General features: G+C 44.1%; 2 protein-coding genes across 3 annotated transcripts in view; both read left to right on the plus strand.

Annotated features, from left to right (window-relative positions):
- LOC141099734 (band 4.1-like protein 4B) overlaps nt 1-1,903 on the plus strand; it is a 129,048-nt gene extending 127,145 nt beyond the window's left edge. For both annotated transcript variants that reach the window (XM_073587755.1, XM_073587754.1), the window contains one exon: nt 1,394-1,903. In XM_073587755.1, coding sequence (XP_073443856.1) covers nt 1,394-1,463 — 70 coding nt within the window. In that variant the 3' untranslated portion in view covers nt 1,464-1,903. The remainder of the gene's footprint in view (nt 1-1,393) is intronic.
- Nucleotides 1,904-13,728: 11,825 nt separating this feature from the next.
- On the plus strand, nt 13,729-14,743 carry LOC141099813 (histone H3-like). The gene has a single exon (XM_073587877.1). It carries the CDS (start codon nt 14,097-14,099, stop codon nt 14,505-14,507), a length of 411 nt encoding a protein of 136 aa, XP_073443978.1. The 5' UTR covers nt 13,729-14,096; the 3' UTR covers nt 14,508-14,743.
- The last annotated feature ends 5,994 nt before the right edge of the window (nt 14,744-20,737 follow it).

Genomic DNA, 20,737 nt, shown 5'->3' on the forward strand with positions numbered 1-20,737 from the left:
GACACCTTGGACTAATTGCTGCACCATTGATTTAATACCTAAATCAATGTAACACTGAGCTGTTTGTGTACCTGGAATAAAGACTATAGGGATCCGGCTACCACACATTATGTCAATAGATACCATAATTTGGAGAGTAAGAGCAGTGTGGCGCTCCCTTGAGAAGGCCTCTTCATGATGTTGCCCATATGGTCTCCAGACCAATCTCTGGCTACCATTGCATTCAAAGCAAATGTGGGACTCATCTCTGAAAAGGATAGACCTCCAATCCAACCACCATTGCCATCTTCATCTGCACAATGAAAGCCTTTGAGAATGGTGATGTCATGGAACATCTACAGCTTGATATCTGGCTTGTAGCGAAAATGCCTTCCTATGGTTTGTGTAGACACAGCTGTATTAGACTTCGTATATGATGTCCAATTTCAGTATATTAAGGGTATGTGTCCATGGGGCATATTGACAGCGCTTTGGACGCAGCGGATACGCAGCTCCGCCCAAGCGCCACCCCCTGTTCTATGCACTGTGATTCCGCATGTGTTCATTGAACACATGCGGAATCACCCCATCCTATTCATAGACTGTGTTATTTATCTTACGGAGACTGAGCGTCTCCACAAGATAAATAGACATTCTGCGGTCTTGAAAGACGCGCCGCATGACCGGTTATGCAGGTCTGCCGCTTGCGTGTTTGTACGGATAGTGGAGATAGGATTTCATAAAATCCCCTCCACTATGCTGTAACATCTGGACGCTGCGGATTGGGCGCTACTGTTGTATGCAGCATCCAATCCACAGCAAATAGTGAAGGAATACACCCCGTGGAAACATAGCCTAAGGATCAGTTGTGGAACCAGTGGTACTGCCATTTTTACAAAGTCTCCCAGAAGCTGTTTTTTAACATTAAAATGCAAGGCTGCAAGTTGCCATTGCTACTGTGAGCAGACTGCTGAGTCTAAACAGACTACCATTGCCTGCAAAATCTCTGGACTTGTAGAACATCTGAGAGGTCATTGGTGGGTAATTATAAAAAAAAACTGCCAGCAGGGGACCTTGATGATTTGCTTAACCAAAAGCATTAAGATTGGCAGCATGTTCTTCATACAACTATTTTAATAGCATCATTGAAGTATGCCAATGCATGTAAGTGCATATATTTCTGCACATGACACATATTACTGAATAAAATATGATGGTGTCAAACAATTTGTTTTCATTTTTCACCATTTACATAATTATTAGCATGTCAATCAATCCTGTGATCTCTATCATTACATGACTGCTCCTTCTGTAATTTGGAAGTTTGAAAGAATATATACAGTATTATGGACATAGTAAGCTTGGTAGATGTTCTTTTCTAATGTTCTGCACATATCCTTTCTTCTGTTTCTAGCTCTGAAGGTCTCAGACGAGAACTTGAAAGAGAGAAGATGATGAAACGACTTTTGATGACAGAGCTCTAAATAGTTATGTTCATCACCAAACTCCTGGATCTGGGGCCTGTTTAGTGCCTTCTGTCTAGCATTCCACTGTGTTCTTAAGCAGATGGATAAATCCTACTGCATTGGAAATAATGGGCCAAAACTAGTGACAGATGAAGAAACCTTATTGCATGTAAAAAGAAAAAAAATACTGTTTTATCTTGTATAATGACTGGGTTTTGTACATAATTTAGTAGGTTAACATTCTACATTCTATTTTAATAGCTCACATGAGACATTTTATTATACTACACAGCTTAATATTTTTAAATAAGGATGTTCTGTAACATTGCTCAAGAGATGTACAGTGAATGATGCAGTGGTAAAGACTTCTTTGTAATTCAACCTAGAATAATACATTCATTACAAAATGCCCACAAAATTCAGTATATAATAAAAAAACCAAATAAATAAATAAAAAATGTAATTATCTAACCTAGTGCTCCTCCCTCACAGTGTCTACCAATCTTTGCTAGCTGTGCTGAGGTCCTCATATAACCACTGCAGGGAATTTCTAGTCTCAAGGTTATGGTAGTATGGGCAGTACATGAATACTAAGCCAGACATTGGCTACCATAGTCGTGTACAGGCAGGGATGGACTGGGACTGAAATTCAGTGCTGGCATTTGAAATCGCACAGGCCCATGCTGTCCCCACCCCGATCACCAGATGGGAATATAATACTAGTATTACTCTGCCTGGATGAAATCAAGATTTACTACAAGACCAATATTTCTAATAATACCAATAATATTGCTATATAAGATTAAAAAGTTAAAATATCTAAATAATTGCAATATTACAACAGACACCAACAAACCATTACCAAATATTATCAGCATATGCAATATTGATAATACCACCATACCAATCGTTAAAGGGGTTGATGTTAAAGTCTATGTAACTTCAGACTTCTGAATCCTCATAGCGCCCACTATGAGGATTCTCCCGTTTCGGCATTGGGAATGGGTCATCATGTGACTGCAACTAAGCGATTTTCACACTTCCGGCCACATTCCAACTAATTGTACTAGGGATTGTTAATTTCACTTGTATTGAGTGAGGCCAAGCATGTCTAGTAAGCATGTGACTGCATGTATGCAAATCGCATACTTGCAGTAACATGATCAGGGACGTAACTATATTAGGTGCGAGGGTTGCAGTCGCATCCAGGCCCTGGAGCCTAGGGAGCCCATAAAGTCCCTTTGGCCTATATAAAAAGACCAATGCCATTAAAGACATGCAATAATTGGGGGCCACATTAAAGCTTTTGCTTTGGGGCCCATGCTGTTCAATTTATGCTACTGCACATCATCACAAGCTACCAGCGCCAGCATCGGAGAATCCTCACAGCAGGCAAGACTTTAACTTCATGCTTTGTCATCTACTTTAACCAAAAACACTGTAGCTTGGAGAGAGGGGGTGATTTTTTAGCTCAGTACACCATGTTGTTCGATATTGGAGGCTGGAATTTGTGTGTCGGGTGCCGGTCCTGCTGGTGGCGTTCAGCCAAAAATTCAAGGATAGAGGAATGAGCGTCACATCGGTCCACAATGTATAAAAATTAGTGCATATTTTATTGAAGATTCATTAAAAACATAAACTCAAAAAATACATATAAAAATCTGACGCATTTCTGGCATCCAAGCGCCCTTAGTCATAGGATATGAAAACACTGTACTAAGACTGATATTACCACCATACAGTGACCATATAATGATAATATCAGTTTTGCACCGGTGCTCTGCAGACTATATGCCGTTGTCTGAAAACGTGTTTGCTACCTTCCTGATCTCTTATTCTTTTGCATGTTTGTCACATTTAAATGCTTAAGATCACCAAACATTTAAATATTAGACAATGATAACGCAAGGAAACAAAAACTGCAGAATTAAATGAAGGTCTTTATTATTAAAGGAAAAAGAAATCCAAACCTACAAGACCCTGTGTGAAAAATTGATCCCCCCAGAACATAAATTAACCGTGGTTTATCACATCTTTGGGAATCTGAGTTCAAATTCCTTAGCCACACCAAGACCTGATTGCTGCTACACCTGTTCTCAATCATGAAATCACTAAAATAGGACCTGCCTGACAAAGTGAAGTAGACCAAATTTCCTCAAAAGAAAGACATCATTCCACGGTCCAAAGAAATTCTGGATGTGTATATTCTGCAGGTTCTCACCAGTGACATTCTCGCTGATTGCTGTCATTCATTTTCAAATTGACAAAAACTGTATCTCATGGGAATCAGAACATGTAGGGTGAACATACGAATCCCCTTAAAAACAAATTTATTCAATATGCATTAAAAACACACCTTCCCTGTGAATCATTGGCAAATGCAACAAATGAAAAAAGGACCTAATCTGAGATGCTGCAAAGCCCTATAATAAGGCTATCTGATACCTTCCTAGCCGTGGAGGTTGGCACCCTAGAAGTACGAATCTGGTGCCCCCACTCAACGAGGACTGTCCCTCACTCCCCTACCAGTCCCTGATATGACAGGAGGGAAAACAATAACCAAATAGTGCAGAAAGGAAAATTCAAAGTGCCCTACACCTACTGCAGGATCCCAGACAAACAATACACAAATGTTAAAAACTAAGATACATCCACACTATGATGTATTATGACCAACTGATATGCCAAAACGACATACAATAGAAATCGGCCCCTCTTTTGGGGTATGAATTAGATATAATATAATAGAAGTGGTCACTTATCATGTGTAGAGAAGCCCCGATGCGTTTCCCCGCTTAAAGCGGTTCATCAGGAGGAATAACTGATAGTATTGGTGTCCATAGCTGATACCATGATGCTGCTTGATGGTCTGTTCTCAATCAAGAAATCACTTAACAAGGACCTGCCTGACAAAGTGAAGTAGACCAAATGTTCCTCAAAAGATAGACATCATTCCACAGTCCAAAGAAATTCTGGATGTGTATATTGTGCAGGTTCTCACCAGTGACATTCTCGCTGATTGTTGTCATTCATTTTCCCCTTTTCCCTTGCATTCGGTCCATACCACCATGACCCCTTATTCCATCCATAAATTGCCCCTGCAAAATGTAACACACAGACAACTGCACTTTACTTTCCAGGACCCTCCTCACATTCTGCCTCCTCTACACAAACCACAACTTGTGATACCTTATAATAAATAATTCCACTGTGTCTCCTTTAGTATTTCCCCCCCATTGACCTCTTATAATAATCAGCCTGTACCTTCTTATAATAATAAAAATATGCTTTGTGCGTTTTGTGCTTTCTTATATCAATAATACCAATAACTCCTTGCTTCCCTTAATTTATCTCCCCCATTGTGCCTCCTTATAATAATGACCCTCGGTGCCTCTTTATTGTAATAATGCTCGTGAGCAGGGGCACACATAGAAATAACAGGTGCCCCATAGAAAAACTCTTATCGCGTCACAGTCAAAGAAAAGCATATCTCCCAATATTTTAAGAAACGGAGAAGGAAATGTAGTGCAGTACTTAGAAAATTATTTTGCCCCTACTGAAGCCTCTAAGTGGTCTCACTCACTATGATACCCCTTTCATGACCCCCCGTAGAGTATGATGCCCCCACAAAGTATGATGACCCCACACAATATGATTGCCCAAAAAACCTTAACAAAGTATAATGCCCCACAGCACCTCATACAGTAAGATTGTCAACATAGTCTCCTATACAGTATGGTATTCATTACAGCACCCAATACACAGTATGAGAGGCATCACAGACTCCCACACAGTATCATGTCCAAAACATGCCACTTTTTAAAGTGTTATGAGCACCAAAGTCCCCCGTACAGTATGAGTACCCCACAGCCCACATACAGTATGATGTCCCCATAACGATCCCATACAGTATGAAGATCACAACAGCTCCCAACATAGCATAATGTACCCCATAGACCTCCAGACAGGATAATGTCCACCACAGCCACCCCACACAGTATGATATCCACCACAACCACCCTACAGAGTAAGATGGTCCCCTCACAGCCACCTCACACAGTATGATAAATTACCATACACTATGAAGTTCCTCCACAGCCTAAATACTATATGATGGTGCCTGCACAGTCCCCCATATAGTATGATGGTCCCTCCAACAGCCCCCCAACATAGTATGATGACAGTCCCAACACTCCCCATATAGTATGATGGTACACCTTACAGCTCCTTATATATTATGATGGTATACCTCACAGCCTCTATATAGTATTATGGTACCCCCAACAACCCAGCATATATTATGATGTTTAATCTCATTGCCCCCTATATAGTATGATGGTCGACACCACAGACAGAAGGAACACCCATGGCCTGCTGCGGTAAGTGACATAGTCAGCAACTTTGTGCCCCATCACAACTGTTAACAGTATGGGAGTCTTGAGGATGCAGAACCTGATAAGAATGTAGCAGACAAGGTGGCTCACAACCAGACAGGCCTTTCTGGCCTTTGCCAGAATTGCCAGATGGCCAGTCCGGCCCTGTGTGCAGGTAACTGGCATGTCATCAGTCCAGTATAATTTACATAGACCTGTGAGGGAATTTATCAGTAATTTGTGAGATCTCTTGTGTAATGCAAGGCCTGCCCCAAATTTGGATTCACCCCAATAACCCTTTGAACAGATGGATGGCCACATGAAACCAAAGTTCCCATTATTATTAATTTGGTACTACCATACTGTTTGCCAATACATTGAATGCAAGGCCTGCCCTGGCCCAAAGTTACACTCACCCCAATAACCCATTTGAACAGACATCCTGGATGGCCACATGAAACCAAAGTTCCCATTATTATTAATATGGTACTCCCATACTGTTTGCCCATGAAGCAAATGCAAAGCCTGCTCCAAATTTGGACGCACCCCAATAACTCTTTGAACAGACCTCCTGGATGGCCACATGAAACCAAAGTTCCCATTATTAAGAAGTTGGTATTCCCATACTGTTTGCCTATGCAGTGAATTGCAGTGTTGAGCCTGAAGAACCTGTATTGGAGAATGTCAAGGTTGAGGATGAAGACCCGGCAGTGGAGAATTGCAGTGTTGAGGCCGAAGCACCTGCATTATAGCATTGCAGTGTTGAGGAAGAACACACAGCAGTGGAGCATTTCAGTGTTGAGCCTGAAGAACCAGCAGTGGAGAACTGCAGTGTTGAAGCTGAAGAACCTGCATTGGTGAATTGCAGTAGTGAGCCTGAAGGACCTGCAGTGGACAATTGCAGTGTTGAGGCTGACGACCCGACAGTGGAGCATTGCAGTGCTGAGGCTGAACATCTGGCAGTGGAGCATTGCAGTGCTGAACCCGAAGAACCTGCATTGTAGCATTGCTGTGTTGAGGAAGAACACCCGGCAGTGGAGCATTTCAGTGTTGAGCCTGAAGAACCAGCAGTGGAAAATTGCAGTGTGGAGGTTGAAGAACCTGCATTGGAGCATTACAGTGATGAGGCTGAACACCCGGCAGTGGAGCATTTCAATGTTGAACCTGAAGAACCTGCAATGGAGAATGTCAGTTTTGAGGCAGAAGAAACTGTAGTCGAGAAATTCAGTGTTGAGGCTGAAGAGCCAGCAGTGGAGAATTGCAATGTTGAGGCTGAAGAACCAGCAGTGGAGAATTGCAGTGTTGAGGCTGAAGAACCTGCATTGGAGAATTGCAGTGTTGAGGCTGAACACTCTGCAGTGGAGCATTTCAGTGTTGAGCCTGAAGAACCAGCAATGGAGAATTGCAGTGTTGAGGATAAAGAACCTGCATTGGTGAATTGCATTGTTGATCCTGAAGAACCTGCAGTGAAGAATTGCAGTGTTGAGGTTGAAGAACCTGCATTGGAGCATTACAGTATTAAGGCTGAACACCCGGCAGTGGAGCATTGCAGTGTTGAGCCCAAATTACCTGCATTGTAGCATTGCAGTGTTGAGGAAGAACACCCGGCAGTGGAACATTTCAGTGTTGAGCCTGAAGAACCAGCAGTGGAGAATTGCAGTGTTAAGGCTGAAGAACCTGCATTGGAGCATAACAGTGTTGAAGCTGAACATCCACCAGTGGAGCATTTCAGTGTTGAGCCTGAAAAGCCTGCATTGGAGAATGTCAGTGTTGAGGCTGAAGACCTGGCAGTGGAGAATGTCAGTGTTGAGGCTGAAAAACCTGCAGTGGAGATTTTCAGTGTAGAGGCTGAGGAAACTGCAGTGGAAAATTGCAATGTTGAGGCTGTAGAACCTGCAGTGATGAATTTCAGTGTTGAGGCTGAACAAACTGCAGTGGAGAATTGCAGTGTTGAGGCTGTAGAACCTCCAGTGGAGAATTTCAGTATTAAGGCTGAAGAACTGGCAGTAGAGAAGAGCATTGTTGAAGCTGACCAACCAACAAATTTCACATTATTAGGAAGTGGGTCTCCCATACTGTTTACCCATGCAGTGCAAGCAAGGCCTGCCCCAAATTTGGACGCACCCCAATACCCCTTGGAAGAGATGTAGAGGAGGGCCTCCTAAAAATCTGTTTCCATTACAAAGGAGGGGGGTTTCCTATACTTGAAATGCCCAAACAGTAAGTGTGTGGGCTGGCAAACATTTTCCTGGGGTGTATAGTTCAAAATACTGTGCAAAAAAAATTGTTTACGGGCATCATAAATACCCGTTACAACACTAATGTGGGTGTTGCATCACGGACCACGGTCACCCTGGTGATCTAGTGGTGGTGGATGAAGAGACATGGAGGAGGGCCTCCTAAAAATATTATGTTCCCATTACAAAGGGTGCTTTTAATGCTTGTAATGCTTGTAATGCCCATACAATAAGGGTATGGGCTGACAAACATTTCCCCTTGGGGGGTATACATCAAGGTACTGTTTAAAAAAATTGTTTACGGGCATCATAAACACCCTTTACAACAATAGTGTGGGTGCTGCATCATGGACCACGGTCACCCTGGTGATATAGTTATGGTGGATGATGAGGATGAGGAGAACGAGGACAACAGCAAACAGGTCAAATCAGAAAGCATATACCGATGTGTGGGTGTAAAGAGGTGCATGGGAATAGACCTCCCCAGCAAAAACACTGGATTTGAGTTTATGTTACGCTGCTATCATTTAGTGGTTTGAGAAGTCTGGCCCAATCAAGCCCTTGTTCATTTTCATAAGAGTCAGCCTGTCAGCATTTTCAGTTGACAGGCAGATGCACTTATCAGTTATAATTCCACCACAGCAATAAATACCTGCTCTGATAAAATGCTAGTGACTGGGCAGGCCAGGACCTCCAAGGCATAGAGAGCGAGTTCATGCCACTTTACAGCTTGGATACCCAATAATTATAAGGCACAGAAGAATCACAGAGGACGATGGTATGTTCAGCATGGTACTCCCTCAGCATCTTCCAAAACTTTGCACTCCTTGTGAGAGTACCCGAGTACCTGAGCATCAGGGCCAGTGCGATGGGTGGGTCTGAGAAAAGTCTCCCTGAACTCTGACAGTGTTTCCCTGCCTCTGCTGGATTGGAGTTGTGTCTCTCTCGCCTGTACTCCTTGGTTTTCCAATGAACTGTAACCTCTGCTGCCAGCGTTTTCAGATGAGAATTTTTTTTAAGAATTCTGCAACAAGGGCCCTCTGGTGCTGCACCATTTTAATACACCTGTCTGCACAGTCACTACAAATGGCTGACTTTAAAATAGCTGGCCGGTAGGTAACTATTTATTTTCAGCAAACTGGTGTCAATAACTTGTATAAGACACTCTAACAAAATTTGACAGTATCCCAGAAATGACAGATTTTTCTGTGCACTCAGATGTGATCGCTCTGACAGCCAAATCCCTCGTTCAAATGAATGCCCTGTAGGTAACTATTTTTTTAGCAAACTGGTGTCAATAATTTGTATAAGACACTCCAACAAAATTTGACAGTAGCTCAGAAATGGCAGAATTTTCTGCGCACTCAGATGTGACCCCTGTGAGGGCCAAACCCCTGTTTAAAATAGCTGGATTTTCACGCTGTAATATGGAAAGGATCTGGATGTATTCTACACTGCCAACAAACAAATGGAGTAAAAACCATGTGCCTTGGATTGCTTTTAAAGAAAATAATCAGGTTTAAGATGCAAGAAAAATTATTCCTGGCCACTGATACCTGGGGCTATGAATATACGGTAAATATCTGTAATAGGCAGTAGAAGACAGTAATAGAATGGACCCTCTTGCTGTATGCAATGAAGTATGCCACATACAATGCCTGCCTGACTAGCACTGATATCTATATACCCACATACAATGCCTGCCTAGGCTACCTACCACTGATATCTAAATACACTGTAATGAGTCCTCAGAATGACTGTAGGTTTAGATGGATTTGTGTATTCAAAATGGTATGCCCACACTAACACTTACACACCATCAAATCTGTCCATATCTCTGCAGCAACTCTCCCTACACTGCCTAAGTCCGGAGCTGACTGTGACGAGCAGGGCGGCACTGATATAGACCTGATGACGCTGTGGGGCCAGCCAATCACTGCAATGCCACAACCAAAATGGCTGCTGCATTACAGTGTCTGGCAAAGAATCCCTGCATGTTGATTGGCGCTCTAAAGAGCACCAAATATGCAGGGTGGGGACCCGAGCTCCCGCAGAGCAACCCTGGAAATGCCCGGTGCTCGCCGAGCACTTCAGAGCATGCTCGCTCATCACTAGTAACAACCCATCCATTCCACACAGACAAGGATATCAAACCATGGTTGTCCATAAATTAAGTTATGTGTAATAATGAGAAATGAACAATTAATGTAATACAGTAGGTGCACTACCAATAGAGTAATATTAGCTAATAGGGTGCTGCATAATGCATTGTACAAGTAGCAAGGACAAAAACAAGGGGAAAGACCAATGCATAAGAATAGCGCGCACCTTAATGTGGAAAAATATAATATTAATTTTATTCAGATGAAAGACCACTACAAGACACATACATGATAAAACACCATTAAAAACTACAATGACAATAACACATCACCCAAGGTCCCATAATGACCAAAAAGGGGTTAGTAGCACCCAAACAAAATGGATGTATATATGAATATTAGGCAAGGTCCTGGGACCAAAGGTGAGTGGGAAGTCCCATGCGTATTGCTGCTGTAGCTTCATCAGGGAAAGTGCGATACGCGTGGGGCTTCCCACTCACCTTTGGTCCCGGGACCTTGCCTTTCTATCATGACTACTCCCTGACAACCTGACTGAACTGGACTGCTCCTGTGGTAACTTCTTATGCCCCACAGCCTAATATTCATATATACATCCATTTTGTTTGGGTGCTACTTTATACTAGGCCATTAGCATCTTTTTATTATTGGCCCGTCACTATATTCAATTGTTGCACACCTCTTTCTAGGAGCTATCTTGCTAGGCCTGATAGGGTCATTCTCTAACACCTTTTTGGTCATTTTTCCAATCTTGGGGACGCCCAATTTTGGATTGTTCATGTGCTAATACAGGTTCTGTTTATTGGAGCGTATTTATGTTTGCCTGTTTTTCCGTTATTATACCTTACACATGTCTGTGTCATTCAGGATCAGGTTTAGTGTACCACCTGTTATAAGTATGGGACCTTGGGTGATGTGTTATTGTCTTTGTAGTTTTTAATGGTGTTTTATCATGTATGTGTCTTGCTGTGGTCTTTCATCTGAATAAAATTATTGTTATATTTTTCCACATTAAGGTGTGCGCTATTCTTATGCATTGGTCTTTCCCCTTGTTTATGTCCTTAATAATGAGAAATGACACAGGGGAAAAGTGTTGGACACACTTACTGAAATTTATTTTATATTTCATACAAAAGCTTTTGTTGGTGATGACAGCTTCAAGATGTCTCCTGTATGAAGAAACTAGTCACATGCATTGCCTCAGGTGTGATTTTTTTTCCCATTTTTGCCAAGAGTGTCTCTGTACATTTGTCTATTCATCCTTCTTTCATTTACATGAAGTTTGCCAGTGCATTATGCTGAAAACCAGCCCCACAACATGATGTTCCCATCTCCAAACTTCACTTTGGGTATGGTGTTCTTGGGGTGATATGCAGGGCCTTTTGGTGATCCAAAGAGTTTAATTTTAGCCTCATCTAACCTGACTCTATTCTCCCAGTATTTCAGAGGCTTGCTGAATGTTATTGCGCAAACTTTAAACGCACTTGAACATGCTTTTTGTGCAGCAATGGACTCTTGAATAAAAAGCATTCATACACACCTTGGATGTTGAGTGCATTACTTATAATTTTCTTTGAAACAATTGTACCTGCTGATTCTAGGTCTTTCTGTAGCTCTCAACACTTGTATATGAACTGTTGAATTGTAAAGCGCTGCAGAATATGTTGGCACTATATAAATAAAGATTTATTATTCTTCGTATTATTATTATTATAACTACTATTATTCTAGGCTATTGAACAACTCTTCTGATTATTCTTTTTAATCCTCTGTCTTGCAGAAGTCTTGTTGAAATTATTTTCTTTCCATTTCCGGATTATGGCCTCAACAGTGCTCACTGGAACCTTCAATAGTTTACAAATTCTTCTGTAACCAATGCCATTGTTAGGGACTGCGGAGCGCACCAGATAATGTGAAAGGAGATATGAGGTGCGTTCGCAGCCCGGGGTCCACCGTACAGCGATGGAACCTGCTGCTGAGTTATTGCGGAACAAGATGGTGGCTAAACGATTGCTTACACATGGGTTAACATCACCAAGTGTGAATAGAGGCGAACTCTGTTGCTCCACAGAGCCACTGAAACAAACGCCGGAGCCTGTTGAACTCACAGAGCTCGGCTGAGTGAGCGCTAATTAGGGTCACAGAGCCCGGTCCTAGAGACACCGGACTAGAGCTCCTGTATACCATCAGCCTTCGGCGCCGTGGCTGCGGTGCCAGCAAAAGGTAATAATATATTTAATCGCTCCAAGTGCACACAGTGCCGCTTCAGTGGACACCACTAACCACCCAGGATGGGGAGGAAAGTGCTAGAAGTGCGCACGGCATCGCATGGTGGTCACAGCTACCTGGTGCGGTACGACAGTGCCCGTAGCAGGGAGGCACAGTCGGACGCTAGTGTGCGTAGACTACTGGGAGCACAGTGGCTTGAGCATAGCCACCCATTGGTGCTGACTCTTACTCTGAATCCCTAACCAACATGCGTATCAAAGGGAGGGGAGTCTTAATGAGTCAGTCACCAGATACATGCATCCATCATCATACACGCAAATAAGCATAAGAGTCTATATTAGCGCATGGCTGTGCGGCCATGCGGCTCTTTTAAAGCCGCGTCCTTCCGGGACCTTCCTGACCTTCCTTATGGTCCAATCCGAGCTGGAGAAGGACTGAGCATGTGACCTCCGATCTCCAATGAGAGATCGTCCCAAGAGCATGCTCAGTGGACCGAAAGGAGGACTTAGTCCGTGGAATAGCGCGCTGCTGACCAGCATGCGTTGCTATAGCTGGACCAGAGGTGGCAGCAGCAACCAAACCTACAGAGCTGATCTGAGCAGAGCACCTGGATCAATGAGTCTGCTGAGCAGCATCCTCTGCAGCCGGAGAGGAATGGGAGACTGCCGAATGCAAGGCTCGGGATCTCTGCTGTGCAGCTACAGGAACCCAAAGCCTAACAGCCATCAGTAGTTTTTGCAACAATAAGGTTGCAAAGGTCTTGAGACAACTCACTCATTTATCATGAGATATTTCTTGTGTGAGAGACCTTTTTATAGGCCATCAGTTGAACCAGCTATTATTTTTCAGTAAGTGGCAGGATTTGCTATCTAATTACTGATAGATTTCAACTGTTATCATGATATTCCATAGCTTTTTGCACATCTTTCTTCATGTGTTCAATAATTTTTCCCTATGTAATTTATCATTATTACACATAACTTAATTTATGGACATCTACGGTTTGAATTGTTTGTTGGTGTGAATTGCATATGTTGTTACTGAAATCTGGTGAGAATTTCATGTCAAAAGCACTTTAAGAAATATTTTGTACTTAGAAAATTGGGGAGGTGTTCAATACTTATTTAACCCATTGTACTTAATATTTTTAAAGTAATACTGGCATATTTTAGAATGTTAAGTAAAATATTCCCTTATGAGGCCAAAATCCCAAAAGAAGGGGGAAAACAGAAATATATATTTCGTTTTCAATATTATAAGTTGACACTTTGATGTAATAGGACACTTTTCTGGTCATATGGACATATGACTTCTGCAACCAATCATTTTACACAGAGGTGACATGTTGCCCCCCACTGGAAGAGAGCTAAGATACTAACCTCAGGCGATCAGTACATTAATTCATTATACTGTATTGATTATTTTACACCAGGCTTGTCCTCTTTTCAACATTAACATCTTAACACAATATCATGTACATAAACGTAATTGTGGGGGTGCATGTAGGTGGAGAAGGCTCAGGAGCTGGGCTTTCTCCACATGTATCTGATGCTAGATATATTGCATAGCTGGCAACAGTGACTAATAGCAGTGAATTGGAGGTGAGCTCCAATCTTGCTGATAACTCCTCACATCTGTAACTCATAACTCATCACATCCTCACATCACATCTGTTCACCTCTACATTGAGCTATGGCCAGGACGAAGCAGACCACCCGCAAATCCACCGGAGGGAAAGCTCCTCGCAAGCAGCTGGCAACGAAGGCTGCCAGGAAGAGCGCTCCTGCCACTGGCGGAGTGAAGAAGCCACATCGTTACCGCCCAGGAACAGTCGCTCTCCATGAGATCCGCCGCTACCAGAAATCCACTGAGCTGCTGATTCGTAAGCTTCCCTTCCAGCGCCTGGTGAGGGAGATCGCCCAGGACTTCAAGACTGATCTGCGCTTCCAGAGCTCCGCGGTGATGGCCCTGCAGGAGGCCAGCGAGGCTTATCTGGTGGGACTGTTCGAGGACACCAACCTGTGCGCCATCCACGCCAAGAGGGTAACAATCATGCCCAAAGACATCCAGTTGGCCCGCAGGATCCGTGGGGAGAGAGCTTAGATCTTCCCGGGCTCCAACCATGTAACTCCTTGCTGATTACTCCTCCTCATTCCAACTACTCCCTTCAGGACGTCGCTTCAGAGTCCCCAAATGCAGCACCAACCGCCATATGAACAGCTTCTATCCACTCTCTGTTCAACAATTAAATCGTCATGTGTAGACTATATACTGTATCTGTCTTGTTAGATGTTACTTGTTGTATCTGTTGTTATATATTATGTTGCCTCTTTGCCACAAAGAATTCCTTGTATATATGTAATATGTACTTGGCGATAATAAATTTGATTGATTGATTGATTGATAAACATTTAAATACAGTTATACAGTTGTGGCCAAAAGTATTGACACCCCTGCAATTCTGTCAGATAATACTCAGTTTCTTCCTGAAAATGATTGCAAACACAAATTATTTGGTATTATTATCTTCATTTAATTTGTCTTAAATGAAAAAAACACAAAAGAGAAAGAAGCAAAAAGCAAAACATTGATCATTTCACACAAAACTACAAAAAAAGGGACAAACAAAAGTATTGGCACCCTCAGCCTAATACTTAGTTGCACAACCTTTAGCCAAAATAACTGCGACCAACCGCTTCCGGTAACCATCAATGAGTTTCTTACAATGCTCTGCTGGAATTTTAGACCATTCTTCTTTGGCAAACTGCTCCAAGTCCATGATATTTGAAGGGTGCCTTCTCCAAACTGCCATTTTTAGATCTCTCCACAGGTGTTCTATGTGATTCAGGTCTGGACTCATTGTTGGCCACCTTAGAAGACTCCAGTGCTTTCTCTCAAACCATTTTCTAGTGCTTTTTGAAGTGTGTTTTGGGTCATTGTCCTGCTGGAAGACCCATGACCTCTGAGGGAGACCCAGCTTTCTCACACTGGGCCCTACATTATGCTGCAAAATTTGTTGGTAGTCTTCAGACTTCATAATGCCATGCACACGGTCAAGCAGTCCAGTGCCAGAGGCAGCAAAGCAACCCCAAAACTTCAGGGAACCTCCGCCATGTTTGACTGTAGGGACCGTGTTCTTTTCTTTGAATGCCTCTTTTTTTCTCCTGTAAACTCTATGTTGATGCCTTTGCCCAAAAAGCTCTACTTTTGTCTCATCTGACCAGAGAACATTCTTCCCAAACGTTTTAGGCTTTTTCAGGTAAGTTTTGGCAAACTCCAGCCTGGCTTTTTTATGTCTCGGGGTAAGAAGTGGGGTCTTCCTGGGTTTCCTACCATACAGTCCCTTTTCATTCAGACGCCGATGGATAGTACGGGTTGACACTGTTGTACCCTCGGACTGCAGGGCAGCTTGATCTTGTTTGGCTGTTAGTCGAGGTTCTTTATCCAACATCCGCACAATCTTGCGTTGAAATCTCTTGTCAATTTTTCTTTTCCGTCCACATCTAGGGAGGTTAGCCACAGTGCCATGGCTTTAAACTTCTTGATGACACTGTGCACGGTAGACACAGGAACATTCAGGTCTTTGAAGATGGACTTGTAGCCTTGAGATTGCTCATGCTTCCTCACAATTTGGTTTCTCAAGTCCTCAGACAGTTCTTTGGTCTTCTGTTAGGTGCCACAGGTAAGTTACAGGTGCTGTTAATTACACAAATTAGAGAAGCATCACATGATTTTTCGAACAGTGCCAAAAGTTTTGTCCACCCTCTTTTTTATGTTTGGTGTAGAATTATATCCAATTTGGCTTTAGGACAATTCTTTTTGTGTTTTTTCATTTAAGACAAATTAAATGAAGATAATAATACCAAAGAATTTGTGTTTGCAATCATTTTCAGGAAGAAACTGAGTATTATCTGACAGAAATGCAGGGTTGTCAATACTTTTGGCCACAACTGTATGGCAGTATACTGAAGCGATGGCCGGGGGACCACCACAATGCAGGGAGGCTATGGTACACAAAATGAGGTGCAAGCAACAAAGAGTTAATTTATTTACAGGCAAGGAATGCAGTGTTTAGGAAAATGCAGAAACAGGGGTATGCTATGGAAACAGACAATTTACAAGGATAATATTCTTTAGCTGGGCCGTCAAACAGCACGGAGCACCAACTATAACAGCTCAGTGTATTTATTCAACTGGCAAGACACCACAGTAAAGTAATGTATGGTGGTACACTAACTATAACTAGAGTTGAGCGACTTTGGTCAGATCGGGTTTCATGAAACAAAATTTGAGTCGGAGGAAACCGGTCCGACTAGGGCAAAAAAAATCGGAGTTTCGTCCGAAACCCGACCCCAATGCAAGTCAATGGGAAACAAAAGTCGGCATTGAGCAGATGACATTCATCCACTCAATGCCGACTTTTATTCCCCATTGAATTGCATTGGGTCGGGTTTCAGGCAAAACTCCGATTTTTTTTGCCCTAGTCGGACCAGTTTCATCCGAGTCATATTTTGCTTCATGAAACCCGATCCGATCAAAGTCGCTCAACTCTAACTATAACCTATCTGGCCTTTTCTAACCAGGCCACATGGCTGCCGTGCTCTATCTATTGCAGCCTATCCTAAACCCTAGCATGTGCACAGAAGAGGTTAACACTCACAGTAGCGTTGGTATCTCAGTCCATTCCTGAGGCCCCTGAAGCTTAGCAAGATGGTGCGCACGTCTTCCTGGAAGCTCTGTGCAACGTGATCTTTTCCTTGTGTGCAGTTCCAGTGATGCTCCTAGAAATGGTGGACTCCCTCCCCTGGATTCCTTTCTTGTCTTTTTTTTGTGGCTTCTCATGGCAACACAGGAAAGCCATCTTTTTATCCCCAGAATAGTTTACAAAGTCACAGTCTCAGACTAAACGTTCTTTTCCTCACAGCTCCAGGCAGGCACATCTCCTTTCTGCAGAAATCTCGGGTCTCTCCTCACACACAGAAAAGCAGCCCCTCCCCTCTCTAGTGCTGGCAGACGAAACCAAGCAGTCTTTACAGCAGGGAAGCGCAGAATGTCCCACTGCTCTAACCAAGAGGGTGCTGTCTCTTAAAGTGGCAGCTTGCCTCTACAGTCCATAGCAATGCCACCCCCTTACACACCCCCTACTTGAAGATGGTCGACCTCGACCATCACAGCATCAAGGTTGCGGTGGGATAGAGACACTTGCAATGCGGAACCTACAAGGGAGAAAACACAAGTGGAGAAACAGACATAGAAGACTGTTCTTTGTATCGGGCTGGTGGAACCCCTGCAATAGGATCTCCGGATGTCTTGACTATCTTCCAGAGGAATACTTACTGCAGGAGTTGTAGTAGGCTCTGGTCTGGACTCATCGTCACGTGGCTGCACTCTTCATCTCAGCATCCAGACTATCTCTTTCTTCTTTGCCTGGCTTCCTCTTCTGCGCTACCCAGCATTTCATCTGTCTCAGCCTTTCGTCTTGAACACATCCCCATTCTTCACTGTTTCTCCCCAGTGATCGGGGTAGCACGCAGGCCTCCCTACTTGACTGGACAGCAACCACTGGGGTCCTGAACTTATGGAAGTCTGGGGTTTCTTCCTCTTTGAGTTGTTCATCGTTGTCCCCCACTCATGACAGGCCATATGGCATTTGCATTTTCAGTGGCAGAGTGATAACGGATGGTAAAGTCAAACTTGGCCAGGCAAGCCACCCACCGTTGTTCCAAGGCCCCCAATTTAGCATTCTCAAGATTGGCCAGGGGGTTATTTTAGGTTCGAACTTGAATCTTGGTCCCTGCCAGGAAGCCCGCAAACTTCACACACCAGGGCCAGGAGCTCTAACCGGAAAGAGCTGTAATTGTGGGGGTTTCTTTTGCTGTCTCGCAGGGACCTGCTAGCATACCCGATGACTCTCTCATGTCCATCCTGTATTTGGGAAAGTACTGCAACAAGTCCATGAAGGCTACCATCTGTGTACAACAGGAACGGTTGATTGAAATCTGTGTAAGCCAAAATCGGGGCTGAAGTAAGAGCATTCTTTATAGCCTGGAAGGCCTCATCACGCCTTTGGTCCGAAGGGATGCACTGGGTCTTCACCTTTGTGAAATCTTTGACAAATCGTCGGTAGTACCCGGTGAACCCAAGAAAGGCCTGGAGTTCCCTCACTGTTCGAAGGACTGGCCAGTTCTGGATAGCAGCCACTTTTTCCAGTGAGGGTAGAACCCGGTCTTGTGACACTAAGTGGCCCAGGTACTCGATCTCTCTCTTTAAGAGGTGGCATTTCTTTGGCTTCACCTTCAGATTATGAGCCCGCAGTCTTCCAAGTACCTGTCTAAGCCGGGCAAGATGGTCTTCGAATGAGGCACAGAACACAATGATGTCATCCAGGTAGATCAGGGTAGCCTCAAAGTTTAAGTCTCCCAAACACTTTTCCATCAGCCGTTGAAATGTGCCCGGAGCATTTAAGAGCCCGAAGGGCATCCGGTTAAACTCAAACAATCCCATAGGGAGGAAGAAGGCGTTTTTTTCCTTGTCTTTTTCTGCCATGGCTACTTGCCAGTATCCGCTTGCTAGGTCCAAGGAGGAGAAGTACTTGGCTTTCCTCAATGCTGTCAAGGAATCCTTGATGCGGGGTAACGGGTATGAGTCTCGCAAAGTGCAAGCACTGAGTTTCCTGTAATCGACACAGAACCGGATGGTCCCATCCTTCTTCTTGACGAGGAACACCAGGGCCGCCCAGGGGCTCTGACTACTCTGCACTACTCCTGAATCTAGCATCTGCCCGAGTAATGTCTTTACCGCTTGATACATCTTGGGTGGGATTTGCCGGTATCATTCTCGAATTGGACGAGCGTCCCCGGTCAGTATCTTGTGTGTGATCGCTTTGGTACAGCCAAAATCTTCGGTGTGACGAGCGAATGCGGCCTGATTTTCCCACAGCATAGCTTCTATCGCCTGTACATGCAAAGGGCCTAGGGCCTTCACATCCACATCCATTTGATCCAGGATTACCCGCCCATTCCACTCCGGGGTTGGAGTCTCTTCGGGCCCTGCCGCCACTGCCAGAGTCCACTCCGTACCTTCTATCGGTGATAAAGACATCTCCTTCTGACTCACCACTTCGCCCTTGTGTAGGTACATCTGGGCCAGATCTGTTCCTCACGGCAAGGTAACCTCCCTGGGGCCCACATTCAAAGCTCTTATGGACACGTGTCCTCGCTGGACCACCGCTATCATACGAGCTATCATGACTTTTTGGTCTGCTCCTCCACCTACCACAGGCTGAACAATCACCTCCAGCCTGCCAAGGTTGCAATGAGTCCCCACTGGAAGGTGTAATATACTTTCTCGCTTGGGAGGCAGGATTACAGGCTCTTTCCCTGGGGCCCTGATGACCCCTACTGTCTGATAAGACGGCACACTCTTCTGCGTCCCACAGACACGGATCAATCGCTGAAGGGCTTCTTGAGTAGGCTTGTGTGCAGCAGCCTTCTTCCAATAACTGGGTCCCCATTTGGTGAACATTATCTGATCGAGTTCTCATAGGATATTCATTCCCAGTACTACAGGCACATCATCTTTGATGGGCTCAGGGACTAGCAGGATCCCTTTCTTTCCCACTTCTTGCCCACAGATTCGAATATTCATCCACATGACCCCTGTAACCGGGATTGGTTGTTGATTGGCAGCAAACAACCAGATCAATGTTTCCTTCTCTGGCTTGGCCAGGGCCTGAAAATGCTGTTTGAAATATGAGTCTGGCATTGTTGTCACTTGTATCTATCAAGCAATCCACTGGAACACCCTCAAATTCGACACGCAGGATGGGACTCCCAGCAATCAAATGTTCATTATGATAAGGAACGGCCTCTCCTCTTGCCTCCCCCGCAGAGTGCCGCGTTACTGCAGGGGTTGATAGTTTAGCCATGGCTGTGGCTGGCTTTGAACATAATTCTGGCAGTCTGGCAAGGTGCCCTTGTCCTCCACATTCTCAACATAGGATGCCTCCTCTCCATCGAGGGGCACCCCGAGCCTATCTTCGTGCCTCCGATGTCTGACGGGAGGGAGCCTGCACCCACTGATCCCTTATGGGTCGGGCCGAAGAGTGGTTATATGAGTACGATGGGTCAGACTGTTGTTCTCCCATTCTTTGCTCCATCTGGATTAATTTGTCTTGCATACTGACAAGAGACCGCTGCAAGTCTTGCACTACCTGGACCAGCACCTCCTGATGAGTTGGGTCCCCTCTGGTATTGGCATCCTGGACACGCATCACCCCAGAAGCGTTACTGTCTTCCTTGCTTCGGGATACTGCTTCTGCCAGGATTTGACGG

The sequence above is a fragment of the Dendrobates tinctorius genome, unplaced genomic scaffold, assembly GCF_039654945.1.
Source record: "Dendrobates tinctorius isolate UK_male_01 unplaced genomic scaffold, ASM3965494v1 ptg000102l, whole genome shotgun sequence".
NCBI lineage: Eukaryota > Metazoa > Chordata > Amphibia > Anura > Dendrobatidae > Dendrobates > Dendrobates tinctorius.

Bases quoted from the DNA above. Each gene is read 5' to 3' on its own strand.
- LOC141099813 (XM_073587877.1), top strand. From the start codon at position 14,097: ATGGCCAGGACGAAGCAGACCACCCGCAAATCCACCGGAGGGAAAGCT.